This window comes from Mercenaria mercenaria, unplaced genomic scaffold, assembly GCF_021730395.1.
Source record: "Mercenaria mercenaria strain notata unplaced genomic scaffold, MADL_Memer_1 contig_1034, whole genome shotgun sequence".
Taxonomy (NCBI): Eukaryota; Metazoa; Mollusca; class Bivalvia; order Venerida; family Veneridae; genus Mercenaria; species Mercenaria mercenaria.
This window is the reverse complement of record NW_026459005.1, coordinates 16652-38785: the sequence shown is the minus strand read 5'-3', so window position 1 is coordinate 38785 and position 22134 is coordinate 16652. Positions and strand designations below refer to the sequence as shown.

At 34.5% G+C, this 22134-nt stretch overlaps 1 protein-coding gene and 1 pseudogene across 1 annotated transcript; both read right to left on the bottom strand.

Annotated features, from left to right (window-relative positions):
- Positions 1-649: 649 nt before the first annotated feature.
- Positions 650-8228, bottom strand: LOC128551374 (putative nuclease HARBI1; annotated as a pseudogene).
- A 5023-nt stretch (positions 8229-13251) lies between these two features.
- Positions 13252-15608, bottom strand: LOC128551376 (beta-1,3-galactosyltransferase 1-like). Its single transcript, XM_053532222.1, has one exon. The coding sequence runs from the start codon at positions 14621-14623 to the stop codon at positions 13856-13858; it is 768 nt and encodes a 255-aa protein (XP_053388197.1). The 5' UTR covers positions 14624-15608; the 3' UTR covers positions 13252-13855.
- Positions 15609-22134: the final 6526 nt, after the last annotated feature.

Here is a 22134-nt window from a genome sequence, read left to right as displayed (position 1 = left end):
TTTGAATATTATTCTATCAAGCATATCGGGGGGAGGGTGTGGGGGAGTAGTGAGTCTTACAATGTCAACATTTTTCTTGTTCGTAATTTTGAAGAGCTATTGACCTATATTTCATGTTTGTAATTGTTTGTTACTGCTCATGGCACTTACAAGTTAAAGTTTAACTTTGACATTGGTGAGTTAGTTACAGCTGATAAATTGCATTTTTAATTCATAATATACAGCTACAATGAAGCCGACATTTTTTATGCCATAGGCATGTACTGATGCGGAGGCATATAGCGATTGTCCTGTCCGTTCGTCTGTTCGTCTGTACGAAATGGTTAAAGTTTTGCGTGCAATGTCTATTCTGGGTATATCTCAAAAACCGTTACTTGATTTGATTTGAAACTTGATGACAGTGATGAGGGGGTGTTACACTATCAAGTTAAATAACTCTTGACTGAATTTATCACAAATTATGGCCCTTTTGCAACTTAGAAATGTTGGTTAAAGTTTTGCATGCATTATTGTATTGTGCATATATCTCAACTATTACTTGGTTTGATTTGAAACTTGATGATAGTGATGAGGGGGAGTTACACAAACAAGTTAGATAACTCTTGACTGAATTTATCACAAATTATTGCCCTTTTGCAACTAAGACATTTTGGTTAAAGTTTTGCGTGCAATGTTCTATTGTGCTTGTATCTCAAAAACAATTACTGGGTTGAATTTGAAACCTGATGACAGTGATCAGGGGGTGTTACACTATCAAGTTAGATAACTCTTGACTTAATTTATCACAAATTATGGCTCTTTTGCAACTTAGAAATTTTGGTTAAAGTTTTGCGTGCACTGTTCTATTGTGCTTATATCTCAAAAACCATTACTTGGTTTGATTTAAAACTTCATGACAATGATAATGGGGTGTTACACTATCAAGTTAGATAACTCTTGACTGAATTTATCTCAAATTATGGCCCTTTTGCAACTTAGAAATTTTGGTTAAAGTTTTTGTGTGCAATGTTCTATTGTGTATGTATCTCAAAAACCGTTTCTTGGTTTGATTTGAAACTTGATGACAGTGATCAGGGGGTGTTACACTATCAAGTTAGATAACTCTTGACTGAATCAATCACTAATTATGGCCCTATTGTACTATTGTGCTTATATTGGCAGGGCTACCACCGGGGGCATAAGCGTTTATTGAACGCAGCTTCTTGTTTTATGTTAATATTTGGGCTAATTTAGGTCTTACTTTATGTGAACATTTTCATGACATTTTATTTGCTCTAGTCTCTTCTTGTGGTACTACCACAAGAAGAGATTAGAGCAAATAAAGAAAGGGCTAAGAAGCCTTAATTATAAATTCACTATTTCTCCTCATGTGTGCGTAGATAAATTGATTTTGTCTTGTTTGTCTGTCCGTCTGTCAGAAAGGTTTAACTCCTCTGAAACTACTGGTGGGATTCCAGCCAAACTTTGTAGGAAGGTTCAGTACCAAGTCTAGTTTTGCATATTTTCAGCATTTTCTGGTTTAATGATTTTAGCAGAGTTATTGCCCCTTTATGGTTATTTTTATGCCCCCGCCATTCGAAGAATGGTAATGGTGAAGGGACATTATGTGTTACCCCTGTCCTTCAGTACTTAAGTCCTTCCATCTGCTTTGGTTTACGCTCAATAACTTGAAAGACTTCATCAATTGTAATCATATTTGGTATGCAAGTATGTAATACTAAAACACAGGTCAAGTTAGATTATGGTTACGGTCCACTAATTTTTGACAGTTGTCTGCCCATGAAAAGACAAAAAAAGGTTTCCGCTCAATAACTTTTGAAAGGCATCATCAATTGTAGTTATATCTGGTATACAAGTGTATGATGTCAAAATACGGGTCAAGTTAGATATTGGCTACGGTCCAATAACTTTTGAAAGGCATCAGGGCTTCACTCAGCGTGGCCATCCGTGTCCTCTGGACACAATTCTAGTTTTTAAAAAGTTTATCCGGACTACTTTTATACTAATGGTTGGATTTAAATGGAATTTCATAGGATTGGTCAGTACCAACTCACCCTGCAATATAAATGTAGCAGTATTTTGAGACATGCGCTTTTTTGAAAAGCAATTTAGTTTTTTATTGAATTCTATTTTTATTTAGTTTCAAGTATGTTACATGTTAGATAAATTTTAAATGAGTTCATGCCTGGGTTTATTTCAGAACCCTTAAATAGTTGGTAAATTTTTAGCAGTGATGAGAGCAATGCTCTGAATCCAATTGAAAGGTAGATCCTTTCTAGCGTCCAATAGAACAATAACTCAACTTCATGTCATTCATTTATTGCGTCAAGAAGTTGGCTTCTTTTAATTTCAGCATTGTGGTTATTCGACATGAAGTCTTGAAAGTTGTTGATTTCTTCATTCAATGCAACAGCTTCTTGGAGATACTCCTTAATATCTTCCATGCTATTAAGACACATTTGGTGCAATGCACAGGCACTCAGAATCAGAATAACAATATTTTTTATATTAAGCATGTCAATGTATTTCAATCTCCTAAACCGTCCTTTCAGGACTCCAAAGACACGCTCTGTACACATTCTTGTGGCACTATGCACATAGTTGAATCGTTTTTGCTTTTCGTTGAGATTACCATGGTCTTTGAATGGCACTAGAAGCCATGTGGTTAAGCTATATGCAGAGTCACCAAGTATATGAGTATTTCCAGGGAATTTGTTGACAGGGTCTTCATCTATTTCATGATATAATGGTGATTTATTTTTTTAGAACTCTTGCGTCATGAACTGATCCAGGCCAGCCACAATATACATCTGTAAATCGTAAGTCACTGTCACAGACTGCCTGTAAAATAACTGATGGGAAAAATTTTCAGGATACTCCCTGGGCGTTCTGATCGGAATATGGCTGCAGTCAATGGCCCCTTTGACAGTTGGAAATCCTTTTAACTGTTCAAAACCGTCAACGATATCGGCAATGTTTTGTTGCTTGGCTGGCCATTTGATCACAGATGGTAGAATATGTTTCCTAATCTTACTGGCGACATCTTTTATAATCACGTGAGCAGAGCTTTCACTCACACCAAATATGTCGGCAATTTCTTGCAATGTATGAAGAGATGAAAAAGACTTCAAGAAAATAAGCAACTGTTTTTCTGGTCCAATTTTTACCTTCTTGCTTCTAATAGACAATGCAGTAGAAAGTTCTACAACTTATTGTTCAAATGATGTCCTGCTTAAACGAAATCGAACTTGAAAGTCATCAATGTATTGTGGCATGACATACTCTACATAATTTTCAATTCTTGGCTTGGTGTGTCGGATTTGACTTGAAGCGCTTATCAAATTAACAGATGATGCCAGAATTTGCCTCCTTCTGTTGGCTGCAATAGAATATAAAAAACATCTTGATATACACACACCAAAAAAAAAAAAAAAAAAATAGCAATTTTTATTTAAGCTATTGCAAAGAATGTCGGCTAAGATGACTAGTACTTCCTACTGCTGATTCAAGTAGAGAATTTGTCATACCCAAATAAAAGGATTATCACTATTAATTGCTTGAGAGTAAGCCTTCCCTTGAAAAAAGTAGGTAGGTATGCTGACTCACTACTTTCGACTTAAATAATGTTGAAAAGACCATAAAGCACAGACAAGTCTACGCATAGTTTTATTGAACAGTCATATTTGGACATCAGCATACATAGTTCATTGGAATAGGAAGAAGGGGAGGGGTGATAAAACTACATTCATATACACAGAACCCTAACCAGGTTATCCACATATATATGTAATTATGCAGGGCGATGGGAGGGCCATAATGAACGGATCAGTGCAAGAGAGAGAGAGAGAGAGAGAGAGAGAGAGAGAGAGAGAGAGAGAGAGAAATTTAATATGTATTTAGTTGCCATACCTATGATATAAACTGCTGAAACGGAAACCGAAACTGGTTTATCTATTAAAAATACGCTCTAATAGTACAGTCAAAAAGTATTCGAAGAATAATCAATATTTTTTTTTCAAATATTCAAAATATATGAAGACTAGAGCAAATAGGGGTGTCCGGGGGTATGATTCCCCGGAAAACTATGAAAATAATGGATCCATTTGGTGCATTCTGGGCGTTGTGGGGAACTTTATTTGTTATTGACAAAGGACAGGTTTTGTGATAAAATCAACACAAATAACATGCTAATTATAGTCACGTCTTATGAACTGTCAGACTTATTCTTGCGCGAGTATCTCGGAATTTCTTATATGTGAGTAAACTTAATTTAAAATTGATGTTTCCCCTTTTAAACCTGAAAATTGCAAACTTGAGAAAAATGCAATAAATAAAATTTAAATTGTCCTGGGATTCTTATATAATGCTTAATTATCAAGTAATGCCTGCATTTAACTTACACACTGCTAAGAATATAGAACTGCCACAACAGAGAGAAATAAAGTAAAAACCCATTTTATTTAAAGAATAGTTACAAGGGATATTTTTGGGTGTATAGACATATATGAAGATTCTGAGAAAGTTGATTTATAAAACAATAAAATCATAAGGTGTCTTCAAAGCTGTAAGGATAAAGATCTTAGAAAAACATTACGACTTAAGAAAAATAATGGGGTTATGAAATTGTAGTGTTCAACTTTTAAATTTATCACTTTTTTTTATGAAGGGGCTTCCATTACAATTAAGACATGAACTATTGGTAAGAATAAAATTTAGTTAATGAAAAGAAGTATTTTGTTTTAAATGTGCAGAGTTTAGATTACATAAGAAAAGCAAAAGCTGTGAAATTAAGTTTGGTTTGAAAAAGTAAAACACAGTTGAAAACTATCCTTCATGCAAAATGTCACACTTTTGGTGCAGAGGGGACAAAATTAGCTATATAATTTAACATAACTTTAAAAATGCTTGAGCCATTCATCTGAAATTGCACACATTTCTTGAATACATTGATTTGGATATCATTTGCCCCAAAACACATTCTAAAACTGAACTGAATTAAAGTAAGGTGAAAAGGAAGAAAAAGCTTTATTTTTTTGAAAACCAACTATATAAGGAAATCAGCATTTTATATGGAATCTTGACAAGTGTGGATTTATGTATCTTAAAATTACTCTTCTACAGCACAGTTGATTTAGGAAGTTGAACAATTCATGCATGCCATGTAAAATAAATAATTATGATATTATTTATTAATCACATCTTGCTGTAATATAGGCCTACTGTATGCTATTTCATTCCATTGTATAAATGTATAAATTTGTTGATATTTTGGTGCATGATCATGTTTCATTCAGACCCTTGACCTTGTCAGCTATGCAGAGGTGTCCTTTCTTTGGCTTGCTTACAGACATTTTTCTTTTTTTTACGTAGTTATTGTAGAATATATATAGAACATTGACAATTACCTAGCTGTACTGTTAGTCGGCATCATGCATTCCTGTTGAATAAGAAATGTCAATGTGAACGCCCAGCACAGGTTCAAAAAGTTTGCAAATGACATTGTTTCCATGGTGCAGGTATTCATTGATCTGAAACAAACACGTGACGGATTTAATGCACAGTAGACCTTGATTATAATTAATGGTACTTTAGAAATATTGATGTTTGCCACAGGGGTACTACCCCTGTGGTTTTTGCCGGATGATTCAGCACGTCACTTTATGGCATAAACAGTTATAAATGCAGAGTCTATGTTCAAATTATGTCAATTCGAATGCAAAAAGTACATCAACGTATTTTTCTATGACAATGATCTATTCTGTCTATTCTGATCGATTCACTGTCTATGAAACAATGCGTTAATTCTGGCATCGACTCTATTTCAAGATCTGACAATGATTTGTTGTAGCTCTGCCAGTGGATCTAATGATAATCTATGGTGGCAGTGATACAAGCATGCATATGCTATGTTCTCCGCCCAAAAATAGGCAAATCATTATCAGATCTTGAAATAGAGTCGACTGTTTATCAACCTTACTTTGAACTCGTTGCGAAAATAATTAATTAATATAAATCTATATAATTTGCACTTACCATTGTTCCTAGTCCCAGAACAACTCGACCTGTCAGAATATGTAAACACGAGGGAGGCCTTTCGACAGGACAGTCATGTAAACTTCCGAAGGAAATAGTCCAAATTTATTCCAGTTACTTCCATATGTGGTATTATCGTGAATTATAATTATATGCATAATGTATCACATATAGATTTAAGCATAAATTTAATGTTTGTGAATCCTGTGCTTTAACTGTTTTCACGTTAAGCGCCGAAAATTATGAAATCCATAAGACCATGTGCTCAGCCTGATCACATTTCTACGCACTAACACATTTTTGTGTGAAAAAATATGCTGAAATTTACATTTTATTCTGTCAATTACTTTGTGACTGCAACCGTTTCTAAAAATAAAATTGACACATCTGACTTGTATGTGTATTGCCCTAGTAATGATATTATGGATTTTTGTCATAGATACGCATGTTTATCTCAAATTAGTTGTGAAATGATGATGTCTGCTTGAAAAAAAGAGAAAATAAAAATTATCTGAAATTATCGACTCTAAAAGGCACTTTCATCAAATTAATTAAAATTGATTGCTCGCAGAAAGTAGATATATTATGTAGGTACGTGTTGGTCACAATTTTAGGCAGAACAATGCTTGAATGTAGCAGCTGTCGATTTTGAAAAAATATGACCACTTAAAACAAAAAAATTCTGTCATCTGTCCGGATTTTCGGGTACAAGTTGGCATTTGTTTTTCAAGATATATACTTCAAAGGAGAGATAAATCATTTTCAATAGGCATTTCATTCATCAAATTATGTAATTCTTCAGTAAAAATTCGCAAAATGGTTGTAAAGACAAGCACTAAAATGTCGATATTTTGGCTATAGAATGTACCTTAAAATAGTAAGGCCTGGACCGGGATTTGAATCATTGCTATATCTGTTCAACATTACAAAACCTGCAACAGATGTACGTTTTAGCCCACTACACCATTTTTCTTTTTCTATAACAGTACCTTGACCGGAATGACTCCGAATACATTTCCTACATCACATACCAAGTTTGCTTTGCTGACAAGAGGTGTACAAAAACAAAAGTACCACAGTAGTTTTTATGTTACGCTGTACTATAACGTTACACCTAAATTGAATTAAGCCTGAATTTTAGTAATAATGTACCTGTCTACCAAATTTGAATTTACCTAATACATCACCTTTTCAAAAGTTTTTGAACGCACATCTACACTTGCTGAATTTTAAGTCAAAGCGGGGCCATAACTCTGCCAAAAACTTCTAAATTGTAACATTAAATGAATTCAGCCTGCATTTTACAATTATGTACCCAAAATTGACATAGATGTATCAAATGGAAACCGATAATAGTGAATTATAAGTAAAATCAAATTAGACCGTCTTCTTATAATTATGTACTTGTAAATAAAATTAATTCACCGGACACACAAGTGACTCCAGTAGACCCATCAAAGCCCGTGTTATCACAATTCTGACCAAGTTTGGTAAGGTACCAATGAAAAATGTTGTCTCAAAATATAAGACATATATTTTAACAGAAAGCTAGTGGTTTTATGAAGCGAGGGGAATTTTCCCTACATTTTCCCTTGTTTTCTATTCTCAGTAAGAGTCAAATCTAGAGAACCTTGGTCACAATTTCAGTTGAAGGTTCAGCTGCTTTCTCTGCTCTCTAAAGCTGCATACACACCAATAATATGTCTTTTATGTTCTGTGAATGTTTGAACACAACAACTGGTTTGTACGGATGCAAATTTATAACACCAGTTTTAACAAATCCTACTACTTACGCAATATACAGCCTTTTTTCGGCAACGATGGGTTGTAGCATACAGAAAACGGTCTCACAGCACTGTCAATGTTTTTTTTTTTCAGTTTGGTTTAGCACATCCGTCTGTGACATTGTGGATACCTTGTTGAACGCATTGTCAACAATCATGGCGGGGTAGTTCCTCTCAAGTATTGTCGTAATTCATTTTATTTATTTTGTTGGGTTTAACGTCGCACTGACACAATCATAGGTCATATGGCGACTTTCCAGCTTTAATGGTGGAGGAAGATCCCCAGATGCTCCTCCGTGCATTATTTCATCACGAGCACTTGGGTAGAACCACCGACCTTCCGTAAGCCAGCTGGATGGCTTTCTCACATGAACGTCCTGCGTCTTCAAGCTCCGAGTGAGGCTCATTCATAAGGGAATCACGGGGCGGGTGATAGTGTTGTCAAAACAGGAACAAAGCAACAATTTCAGTTTCTTTCATCCATTCTTCTCTTGAATATACGGATAAATGTGTTTCTCTTTAATCCTATATGTTTCTCTGATACCGAGCAATTTTCACATTACAGTCACTTTGCAGGAACGCTACCTCTTCAAACCTTAGCACTATAGCTTTGAATATGATTAATACATAGACAAAGTAAGACATGAAGACAATCGGGGTGTTTAAACCCTTTTCTCTTTGTCCCTATAATGTTTCACGGTTGTATAGTAATATACATAAGTTATTCGCGATAAAAGTGTCCTTTATACGAAACGATAAATCAAAGCATGATATTTAAAACACAAAAAAAACTCTGATATATATAATTCTAGTCTTTTCAATATTGCTATAATAGAATTTAGCCGGGGCCAATGGGGGTGAAGGGTATTGCGCATTTATGTATCTGCCAAGAACAACTCAGTAAGACCGAGTTTGCTTTCTTCATTTTGCTTGACTGCTCTCTATGAATAAAAAAAGATATTCTGATTAATAAAGAGTTACTTAGCGAACCATTCCCACATGTATTCGATGCTGTGGGCGCGTTGATATCAACATCAGATATTGTGGAAACGAAAATGCAGAAATATCCTACGAGGCGTCTCCGACCCATTTTGTTAGAGATGATCTAAGATGGAAGTGTAGCGCCTGACTGTACAAAAGGTGATCATGAACCATTCATTGTATCTCAAAATAAATCCGGTCATAACCTTTTGTATCAAAAAGTTATGTTATTTTACCAAATACAGGAAAATTATCATGACCCAAAATCTTACAAATACTCCATTATAGCCATGTAACAAATTGCTACTAAACTTAGAACAACACATCTGAATTACGATTCTAGTATTATGAAGAACATTTCTAAAGTTGATGGCAATGGGCAATTGTAGTCTTTCTTAAGCGGTGTGCTTTATTTGGTATTGTATTGATACTTGTTATTAAAAAATCAGCAAGATTAATTGGTCCTTAAAATCTGATTCATTTAAAATCATATAAAAACCAGATCTAAAAAGGGGACGTTTACAATACTCGGGGATATTTGTATCAAATAAGGAAAGATATAAATTCAGAAGCGATGCAGTAGTACCAATACCACACGCAGAAAAAGGTTTATAGAGATCATATGCAAGATATCTAACAACCACCCTGTCAAAGGGCATTTTAAAGCTAAAGTCTACAGAAAATCAAATCCCATAACATTGTACGTTGTCAAATAATTTTGGTTTGAATACTAAAGCAGTGAAAATTGTTAAAACTGGCATAATTCTAAAGATATCTATAGGAAACACCACGAAACCACTTACTGTCGCCTATGACACTAAAGCAACTATACAAACAGCATAGTTAACGTCGGTGCATGCGGAAATATCTGCTTCTAGAGATAAACAATGTCAATGTCGGGCCCTAAGAAACCGAGACAGAAACGATTAACGATTATGTGGAAAATGATAAACACTTGATAAACGAACACATACAGTACAATTATTTACAAAACTCTCAGAACTACTACCTAGGGTCGCCATTGCTGCTCGTTTACATACAGGGATGTTTGACGTACGGGTAATCCGACGAAGATGCTCTTCTTAAACTGCACGTTCTAAAACTAGGTTTTAGTGTTCAATGAAAAATTAGCAATAACAAAGTAGCATATAACAATTACTATTTAGCAATGTATAGTCTGAAATCGTAGATAAAGATGTAAATGGTAGCAATTCCATGGAAGGTAACTTTTAATAAAGCAGTAATTTTGCGATTGATAAGATTTTGTGGTAATAATGCACTGACTGAACAGAACTTGAAACTACCTACATTATTTCGTTTGGTCTAAGATTTTGTAAGAATTTGTATTGTCCGAAAATGTGTTTAGCATAATTTTTGTTTACATTTAGCTCCAAACGTTTGAATATGCATTGAGACGAACTAAAGTTATTGTCAATGTAATTCAGTAATCCTGTTCAGTGGAATGACACAAGTAATATATTTTGGTACTATGATATTCCTTTAATAAATATGAAAATAATATAAGCGTCACATGATGATGATTCATTGGTCATCTTAGTCTGTTGAACTAAATCATACCAAAAGTGAATTTCTACCTTTCTTTCCTTGTCTTCAAGAAACTCATGTTAAGGCGGAATTATGCATTCATTGGATTTATTAAGTGTAATAGAAAAATCGCCACTTAAACATACTTTTCCGTTTTCAAGCTCTTTATGCAATAGAGTCATTCTCTCGACTACTCCATCTAACATAGTTATATCGATGAATTTCGAAATTTGACATGAAATGAAACAGTCATACACAATACTAAGGTATATAAAATGAAAATTATTATCAGGTTTGACGAATGAAGTATAATAAAATTGAGTCTATTTTCGTTATCCAATGTTTGATCTGTATGGATATTTTACTTTTTATTTTAAGCAGTATAAATATCGTTTTTATTTTACAAAATTATAATTTAAGCATTACCTCAAATAAATATATCAATATTACAATTATAATTTTTGAGGACATTAACATCTGAAAATATTCAGCATCTATATTTATATCTGGCGTTCTTCCTTTATCGTAAGACGCCTAACTTAAGACGCAAGTTGCGTGCTCGGAGACACATGGCGAATTTTTAAAACTCACTTCAGACTACAATGTGGTATATTTTGCCCATATCCACACAAATCACAATTTACTATTGACATGAATCCTGAGAGCTAAATGGAGAGGAAGTCCGACCTCTGTGAATCTGAAAAAAGACACAGTAGAAAAGCGTCCTACAAATGATGCCTTTTACAGTAAAGCTAACTCAATACGACATAGATAATCTTTCCAGCTAAGCTTTGTACAAGAGTCCAATTGTTGTCTTTTAGAGGTAAAATAACTGAAAGGAACTCATTTGGAACTTGACATACTTATGATAGAACATGTATATGAAAATGGCCACATTGTAAAGATCTATATAATATATAGCATAAATAATAACAATCTGGTTTACTAAATTATATTGTAATCTGTTAGCATATCTGTAAGCGGTATGTTAATTTATGGATGTAAACATGTAAGTGTCAAGATAGGGAACAATTTCATTAACTGATTTATTTATTTAATCTGTTTTCACAGACATGTTAACCCCAGGTTATTTTACAACATTCATTTGGTTACCAAAGCAGTGTAGAACTACAACATCTGCGCACTGACCCTTTAGAAACTGATGACGTCATGCTTTGTCCCAACTTGATGCCTATGAGCTTTGTAAATGAACGGGGACCGCTAAAGTGCATTCTACCCGAATAATCAATAAATAACGATTCTGTGTGGCTTATTTGTTTCCAAAATGAAGTGTACCCCGATCAGGTCACAACTATAATGGTTAGGTTTAAATTGTTTCAGCTCAGAGATTCGTGACAGCATATCAAAATCTCTGAGCAGAATTTGTTTAGCTACTTCAAATACCGTATAAGTACTTTTTTTCTGCGGGAACTTTATTTCTGCGTTTTCTGCGGAAGACAATAAGACCGCATATTTAAAATCCGCAGAAAATTGTGTCCTGACATGCCGTGATACGACGATACAAGCCGCCATTATAATCCGGTTAAGTATAAGACAATGTCCGGTAGCGTTATCAGCTTTTGTCCCACAAGTAGCCAAAGGCCGACGAAGCAAGTTGAAAAATTGTTTTTTGCTGTTGAATAGACCATAATGAAAACATCGAATTCATTTTGATTTTCGTTCACCATTGAGCAGTCAGCTGTCAGTATCAATTTTCTAAAATTATGTGACAAACACAATCCATTATATCCTTTGTGTCTATTGTTAACTGAGCCGTCTGACGATCGTCATATTTACCGTTATTTGTATGGGACTTGAAAAAGGTGTGATTAACAAAAAATATCATACCGTTACAATGCACAGATGAGAATGTTTGCAAAATATAGATATAAATATGCCATTTCTCGTGTCTGTTTGGCATAACCGTATTTATAAAATGACTGTTTCTCCTTGCGTTTAACACTCAACATTATGTGATGATGACGATGTTACATCAGTATCGTAATCTTTTCAAACCGGAAACCAAAATAACTGTCAAAATAAAAACAAAATACGTACCTGTCTAATTGAAATTAATGAAATAACCGGTGAATATAGAACCGCAGAAATAAATCCCATCAACGTGAAGAGGAAGACACCTCAGAAAAAAGCAAAGCAGAAATTTAATACCATCTCATTTTCTAAAAAATCGCAGAATATTAAGCCCGCAGAAATAAGTACTTATACGGTGCATAAAGTGTCCCTTCTTTGTTATTTAGACGGCAGCCGTGTCCTTTAGAAAATGTTCGCACGGTAGATATTGAAAGAGACCACTGGAGAAACATATGGAAATGATATTTCTGCTGAGAGTACAAATTTCGCAAACTAATTTAAGATAAAGTTTTGATCTTTGATGTATTTTAAGGCCCAGAATTTTAAATTTTATAAATGTGTCGTGAATTTTCCTGTTTGGATAAATTCTTTGTGAAATACTTTTTGTGAGTGTGTTCTGGTTTAACGTCGTTTTCGACAATTTTTCAGTCATATAAACGACGGTGTTTACATGTAGCAGTGAGCACAATGCCTAACTTTATAGTGCTGCTTCACTGGAATATCACGCCGTAGACACGTGTCCTTAACGAACTATTGGCACGACTATCGTGTAAATAGTCACATCAATCCAGAAAACGTTAGACCCTATAAGAATGAAAATTAACATTTTTATATGTTTCGTTTTATACAAATATTCTGTGATATACATCTATCAATAAGGTTTCATTTAATAAACAATAAAAGAGCTTTAAAAATATATTATATAGTAGAAAATACGGGTTTTTTCCACTGTTTTCTTCGGTACGCTTATTTCTTTTCTGGTAAAATATTTTGAAGATTATTAGATTTCTATTTTTTCTATAAAACAACAAAATCAAACCAGAGCATCACTGTATTTATCTTTTAGTGGAAAATAAAATGCTTCTGATCTGTAGAATCGTCTTCTCCATCCATTGAATTGGCTTTCATATCTTACAATTTTCTATATTTTCTAAATCACTTCGGTAACAAACGTTTCATTGACTTACGGCTGCTTAAACAAAAACAAAATGGAAGACAAAAAAAAAACAAAAAAAAAAAAAACAAAACAGATAAGATCGACTGTCCTCAACTCAAGTAAAGTCTGTTTGTGCGCAAGCTAAACAAAGAATTACTGTATTACAGTATGGAGTTCAGACCAACTGTCTTGTTAAAACTGTTGATCTGGTTGTGTCAACCGCAATTCAAAAACAACATCATTCATGGAAATATTTAACTTTAAAACGTTTCAAAATATTCGGTCAGTATCATCAACTTGTACGTACTTGTCAACGTAACAAGCACTGTCGAATAAGAGAGTAAATTAAATTATTCACAAACTTGTGCAGGAAGACGTCCAAATGTATTTAAGTTCACTAGAGCTAACACTATGAATTGTGTAAATGTTTCTGTTTTGCAAAATACAGTGATTGCGTATAGCAGTATCACTTGCAAAACCCTTATTAAATAATATCTTTTAGTTTAGCACCTAATACTTTCGCACACATTCCAATATAAACGTCTTCTAAAGGAAAGAAAGTAACATTAATGGATACGTTGTATATTTCCTTTATTAAAACCATGCTTGATATATAGCCAGTCCCTGAGCAAAATGGTAGATATGTGTCATTATTGTTAATACTCTTCGGAATATAAGAGTTTGAACTCACACTTCTTTCCACTGGCTGTATACTGGTACATTTTCGACCCAATGTCTTATCAAAATCTTCACTTTTGTTGTAAATCAATTTCAAAATATTTGGTATATTAACAAACACATCCTCGTCTGTTTTTAAAACAAACCTTGCCTTTGAAAAGAAAGAAACTGTCCATTTAAGTCCTAGCATAGTTTTATATGTTAGGTTTCTGTATGAATCGATAAAATTTCCTTTAACAATGTCTTTGTACTTTGCATTTTCCTTAATAATAGACGTTCGTAGAGCGAAACCACTTCTATCACCAAGAAGGAATACATAACGTACATTAGCTGTGTTTTTTCTTGTGTAATTCAGCCATGTTGACCTAAGTGTTTGTCGAATTTCAAAATGATCGCTTACTGTTGTAATTAGTATCAAAATATCGATGGTCTTGTCTGGTACGTCATTTCTGCAAACATTTTTGTTATTTATTAAGTATGAAAGACTCAGTGTTAAACATTTGTTACAGGTGTATTCAATTATAGGATAATCCTTATTCAACACATATTTTTTTTCCTCTAATCGCACGCGCATATTTATCTCTAGTAAACATATTCAAGCATGTGAATATATATGTAAACCATAGAATAATTAAAATCGTAAACAGCCGTTTGCCTCTAAATACAGTTTGAACGATATTTGACATAATTTTGTAAAATATATTTTTCCAAAGAAAAATATTCAATATTGTAAGTAAGTGATTTAAACACGCATAAACCACGTTTAGCTGGAATGCGCGGTTAATTTCTAATACAATCCGTGTAATGAAATAGATTATGTATAGGATATAAGGCGAAAACGATCCAATATGTAAAATATTGGACTGCCGCAACGCGTCAGCGCTAAGGACCGTGCAGTATTTTACATATATGATCGTTTGAGGCTTATATCGTACTTAAAACAATGATTATATGACATATCCAATAAAGAAGTACGTATAAACCACTGACGTAAAACATTCTTAAATTTATTCAATTCTATTTACTTTACCGCATTTAATAACAGTTGTTATATACTTATGAGATGCTCTGTAGATCCTCATGGCCATTTAAAGCACGTTTTTCTCATAATATACGATTGCGCTTTTCTCGTGTTTCTCGCCTGCGTACTTTTGGACTTCCGTTAGCCCAGGATTCACGTGTTGCTATAATTTGTGTAACATATGTACGGAATAAGCAATTATATATTTTATAGAGTGAGCATTCTAAGCGATGGGTCGAGGGAAGAAATTGCGAGGTATTTCGGAAACAAATACTGGATTTATTTTAATTCATGGCAAGAGTAAAGTGGTTTTGTTCTTTTATAAAAAACGAGTACAAGGAAATACTTTCTTGTTTGGATTAGAAACGACATAGCGGATGCGGATAATGTTTCAATGAAAGCGTAGCCGGAAAAATGTCTGCTGCGGACAAGTGCACTGAATGAGAAATGTCTTATTTTTTACATTCCTGGCAATATTCTGTTGTTGTTCAATAACAGTTTTAGCTGGGCTGTACATGAATATGCCCGATAATCTTCAAGTAAAAACTAAAGTGTTAACACATGTAAATGCTTATGTTTAAAACTGGGGCACCTTATTCCAAATAGGCAGTCTCAACAAATGTGAGCAAATACCATTTGTAGGGTGCAAAAAACGTTTATGTTTTGAAAGAAACACGGAAGATCCCATTTTACGGATGTCACGAGTTTCATAAACGCATAATTTTATAGGTTTCTGTTTCAGGCATTAAGGCTTAAGATATGTTTTCAAGGGCATGCAGACCCAATATCAATTTCAATGTGCGTACAAAGAAAAAGCGTGTTGTTTTTTTTTTTTTTTTTTTCAATATGGATTATAAGGTTTTGGACTGGAAATTTAGGGTATTACAACAAATTGTATGGATAAAATGTGTTAGAAAAATCTTAAATATTCATTTAAATTATTATACGTTGATCGTTTTGAATGACATAGTTAGAAATTTGCCTGACATTCCATAGAGCAGCTGTAAAAAAAAACAACCTATGTGTTTCACCTTTTCCACAATATTGTGTTTGAAGGTAGATTGAATGTAATACTCAAATAAACTTGAAATCTGAGCATAACGCCGGTATATAAATCTTATGGTTAATATGCTAAAATTCCTTGCAACTCTCAATACAAAAATACAATTTGCAGGCGTTTACGTGTATGAATACCATGAAAGTATTAATTTATTTTTTCTTCCATATACGGATAAATTCGGAAATGTGAACAGTGACATAATAAAAAATGGACTTTGTATGAGGATGCAATTATCCACTCGCCTTTCGTAAATTAGGTTTATTATTTTTGTGACTGTATTACTGTTAAACGTAAACCAAACGCTACAGAATTATTATGGTTGATTTGTTTGCAATTTGCAATTAACGGTAGTACTGAAGTTAACCATTTCCTTTCAAAGTTCATGCAGTAAATAACCGTTTCGGATAATATATAGGACTTGGTTCGCGAACTCCAGGAACCTAATACAGTACAGCCTCTAATAACTATCATCATGGGTCATTTAAAACTATTTAAATTCTTACACAATTCTTAAAACGTAAAAACCTAAACAATATATTCCAAGGGAAGTTGCTGCTCTAGGAATGTATCGTTTAGTGGGTAAGACTACGTCGACCCATGCAAAAAATGCACAATGTTATTTCAAACATTTTGCGATTAAGTCCATAATAATTAAGCATTTATTCATAAAACTTTGTATTGATATTATTTTTTTTTTCTTTCAGTACTATGTTATAATATGGAACTGCTATCAGCGGGTAACAGTAATGTATTTGTATGGACTAAAACTATTGCTAACTATTGTACTACACGAGTAAATTAAATGTGCATATTATTTGTTTTCCCCATGCAATATTGGACCAGTTGATCACATACAGCTTTAAACTTTAAACACTGTCATGAGGTAACTCCTTTACAAGTACTCTCCATACTGTAAGTTTAATATTGGTTTGCTTTCAATAGGACTCAGTACATTACTTTTTCCACGTGGAGTTCAATATCTATTGTTTTATGAATGTTTATGAGAAGTATTAAGGAGGAACCATACTATGACTTTTTTTTCAGAGCCTACGTAATTGACTGGTACCAACAACAACTAGAAGATATTTCTGATTTAGATCTGTATATATGTTTACGTTAATTGCATCAGTGACGTTTCCATGACGTTGCAAACATGACCACTTCGTGCACTTTTGACGTCAGGTATACGGGGACAAAATCTGAAATTATTTCAGCGGCAGTATTCTTTAACGTAAATCCATAAATTATACATAGAATGAAAGCTGAAATTAACCCCAAGACGATGATTTAATCGGAATTGCTCTACGATTTCGCTTAAAAAAATGAGAGCCAAAAAAACGAGATTTTTACTTAAATTTTCCAAAAAAAAAGCTTCGCTCTGAATTAAAAAAAAAATTTCATTCGTATTTTTTTATCAGAATTGCATATGTTTTACATGAGTTTGTTTTCTGTATAACAGCCAAAATTTAGAAAGTTCTGCGATGTCGTTATTTGGTAATAAGCTGTTATGCGTTGATACTAGGTCAACAAGTTTACGTTTGTTTGACGTCACCGTTTCAAATTGTTTTTGAAGAATTGACAAGTTTTTCAAGTTCAAACAAACGTAAAATTACATTAGTTATTCCATTATTTAGTAATTGTGATAGCTTTTATGGAATGTGTAATGACACAGACGGCCAACCTATCATTAGTTAAGATACTGGCAAATCCGAATATCTACCGTTCAGACAAGACATTCGGAAATATTATGTTTCTGCGAGGATAAGTACTTTTTAAAAAAATAGGCTATAAACTGAGACTATGGCATTCATTAAGAGTGATATAATCTGAAAAGTAGATCCCTCGGAATCACCGAGAGCAAGGCAAACAGTGAAAATTGCAGTATTTGTTTTATTGAGTCTGTTCATGAGCAGTAATGGAATTTTCAAGAATTATTATCACATTGCGCCTATTTCACAACGCAAATAGTTAAAATATTTTAAATGCTTTATTTCATTGTTAAATCCATATTTATTTAGTAATGTTACAGAAATGACCGAATTTGTTTATAATAGCATAACATATCAAACATTTGTTCAGAGATAATTGGCCGATCGCGTTCACGTGCTTGGTGTGCACAAAAAGACATCTAGACTAAGATAATAGCGCATAGGCCTGCACGGATTTCTCGTCCAAGTTTTGTCGTTCGATATCTACAAAAACAGTTTGTATGTTTTCTGGATTACTATCCACATGTGTATTTGTACATTTTGGAGGATCCGTAACTTCGAAAGGATCCATGTCTTCTGAATTAAATGCACAGTTTGATTGATAACAAGTACCGAGTTTTATATCACTTATTAATTCCCTTTGCTTTATTTTCCGTTTGAGCTAAATCCGCCTTTTCTTGTTTCTCCTTTCTGTTCTGTATTTTTTTATATATATATGTTTTCTTTTTCTATCTACTTTTCGAGGGCTGAGCGCGAAACTATTGTATCTTGTTTTTTATTGTGTATGACTTTGTTTCCTTTTGTGGTGTCAAGACCGCCTCGACTATAACCGTGCCAACGTATTTCGTTCATTCGTTAAATTGAAGAATACCTGCCGCTCATAGAAAATCAAAACTTTCACTTAGATTATAATTTCTGATTTTTAGTACCTTTGAAAATAGTGTTGTTTAAAATTATCCGTTTGCTTGGGAATTGCCGCATGTCATAAGTCTTGACGGATTGCTAATATGTGGTTGTTGGAGCTTAGAAAGTGAATCGTTCAGTAGTAGATCTGAGATATCCTTTCCATACGGGAGATTTGAGTGTTATAGGTCGATTTTTCATTGCCACTCCATTTATCACAGACTGAATGTTCACCAAACATGTGCGGTACTATGCTACGCAAAGCTAGTTGCAGCTCGTCCTAACTTCTGAAAAGCAGCGTAGGTGAAGTTGTTCATAAATTATTGCCTAACCTTACTTGTGAGTAAAGTATTGGTCTTTGACAAAACTTGTTACTTGTTGGATATTGACCTCTTGATATGTGTAAAACCCGAGTATTTTTCCACAGAATTTACTTTTTCGTGAATGTGTTTTATCGCAGATGAATCTTTGTCTCCAATAATTTTACCATACTTAAAACCTTGTTAGCTGGCTTCATTGTGTAACTGGACAGCAATATTAGCTCCCATAGCTTTTGCTGAATGTTTCTATTTAGCACTGCAGTCGTGGTCTGGTACACGCTCCCCTACATGTTCATAATAGGAACACGTTTACAATATTTATATACAAAAATGCACAAGCTGACATCAAAATAGTCGTTTATATAGCTAACGAACAAGAAAAGGATACACAGCCGATAACTGCACGTCTTTCAACATGTACACAGACTGAACTGTGTCAAAGAAAAACTAACATAATAACTTCCCAAACAGTATGGTTCCAGAATCAGCCTGGACATTTACGCAGTGTAATCAAAATCTGTTCCATTCGCGTACACTTTCCACAACCTGTATCGGGTCATACACAAGCAGCTAACACCTGACGGCGTTTTGACCGGGTTTTCCGAATAAGGTGATAGTGATGAAAAGTTCTAAAAAAGGCATACAATAAGTAAACCCCAAATTTATTAGCACTATTGCAGAAAAAAGGGGAAATGGACAAGTAGAAAATAAAATTAAAGAAATAAATTGGAGTAAAAAAACCCTGAAATCAATAAGGGGCGTGTACACATCAAGACCAGCATATGTATGAAGTTTCAAGGTCCTAGGTGAAATATTTGTCTAGATATTGAGCGGAAACAGTTTTCAATGTTTAGATCTCCGTGACCTCGATCTTTAACCCAGTGACCATGAAATCAATACGGATCATGTACACATAAAGACCAGCATACCTATGAAGTTTCAATGTCCTAGGTGAAATACTTGTCCAAGTATTGAGCGAAAACCATTTGCAATGTTCATGTCCCTGTGACCTTGACCTTTGACCCAGTGACCCTTATTTTACTTTGATCCAAATAGGATAATAAGAAATCATTCTGACTAAGTTTCTTGAAGTTTGGATAAGTAGTTGTTGAGAAAAATTAATGAACGAAAAGGTTAAGATGAGGCTCATTATCCCATCAACCCATCCATCCGCCCGCCCATCCATCTACCCGGATAGCCCTAATCTACAAGCCAGATTTTTCTTCGTAAACCCGGCCAATAAAGAACAGAATGATGATCGGACTGCGTGCTGAGTGATCGAAGCAATAGCTTAGTAGTCATATTTGTTTTCTCATGCCAGGGCTCATAATTATAAATATATCTAGTGTACTCGGTCCTAACCAGACATATAATTCATCATTCAATACTCACTTCCATACTTAAGCATCGACTGTTATATACCGAAGTTACATTAATAAAAAGTTTGCCTCAGTTTTTTTTCTTAAATGACACTCGCACATGTCTAGACAGATCCTTTTGCTTTAGAATGGCTGGTGCAGTGACTGGCAGACGTTAGCCGTTAAGGAAATAGCAAATCAGTCGAAGAGGACGCATCATGGCAACCAAACGTTAAATAACTTCAAGTGAATAAAGAATACATGAACTTGTAATTACCGGACATACTGTTCAATGCTTTTCCACGTTTGGACCAAGCTGCATCTTGACTAACAGTGACTTCAAGTAATATCGGTGTGACTTCCGTTTCATATTCCGATAACATATTTAATATGCGGTCAACATAAAGAAACATTTAGGCGTAATAAATATTCGTGGAGGCCAGCTCTACTTGGCCTTAAACGATTTTACTGCAATTCCACTGCTCTGTAATTCAAGACGATAGTTGTACAGGTGCATGAATATGCGCACTGTCCGCCTGTGAGCCTGGTCACGAGGCCCTGAAATATCATCTCTTGAGCTATAGCCAGTCTACTATCAAGCGTAGATAAAACTGCCCCAGTGTATCTGGCAAACTGTTGTAAATTAGACTAGAAAAAGTACATGAAATAATTTCGAAAAGAAAATAATATATTATCACACTAGTGACTAGTCTATTCGCAAGGATATACAGTCGCAACTTACGCTAACGTGGTGATACAAATGAAACATTTTGTATAAGATATATCTAACAATTCCATTTTATTTGGCAAAATAATTATAATTACTATTATTACATGTATACCTTCTTAGCATGAGAGTACTTAATTTACAACATCTGCTTCTTCAATAACGTTCTCTTCATCTTTACATACAAATTTAGAACTGCAGTCTGAATCGGTGAAATGGAACAATATCTGTATGTTTTTATGAAGTTTAGAAGAACATTGCTGAGTTATAAGAATATTCGAATAGACAATTAGGAAGTTGACCACGAAGCCCAACAGCCCCTGGTAACTTCACAGTCCCTGGTAACCCGTAGCTCGTGAAGTTAATCCCGCAGCGCCTGGTAACCTCAGAGCCCCTGGTAACCCCGTAGCCCGAGAAGTTAGTCCCGCACTCCCTGGTAACCTCACAGTCCCTGATAATCCGTAGCCCATGAAATTAGTTCCGCAGCGCCTGGTAACCTCGTAGCCCCTGGTAAACCCGTATCTAAGAAGTTAGTCCCGCATCCCCAGGTAACCTCACAGCCCCAAGTAACACCGTAGCCCGTAAAGTTAGTCCCGCAGACCTTGGTAACATCACAGCCCCTGGTAACCCCGTAGCCCATGAAGTTTGTCCCGCAACGCCTGTAACCTCACTGCTCATGGTAACCCGTGACCCCTGAAGTTAGTCCTGCAGTGCCTGGTTACCACGTAGGCTATTTCTGCGACGTTACTTTGGGCTGTGCGGTTAACTTCACGGACTGTTAGTTTACAGGTGGCTGTGGGTTCTGTGACTAACTTTACAAAGTCGTTCAGTAAGTGTCATTACACATACTACATTCGAAAAAAAATGAATGTCGTTCAAAGACAATTGACATTATTTAACAAGAAAGAGGAGATATATTCTCATATTGCAGTTTGTATTTATAGAGTATTTTCTTGCACCTGAAAGTGCATGATCTAGATTTTTCTG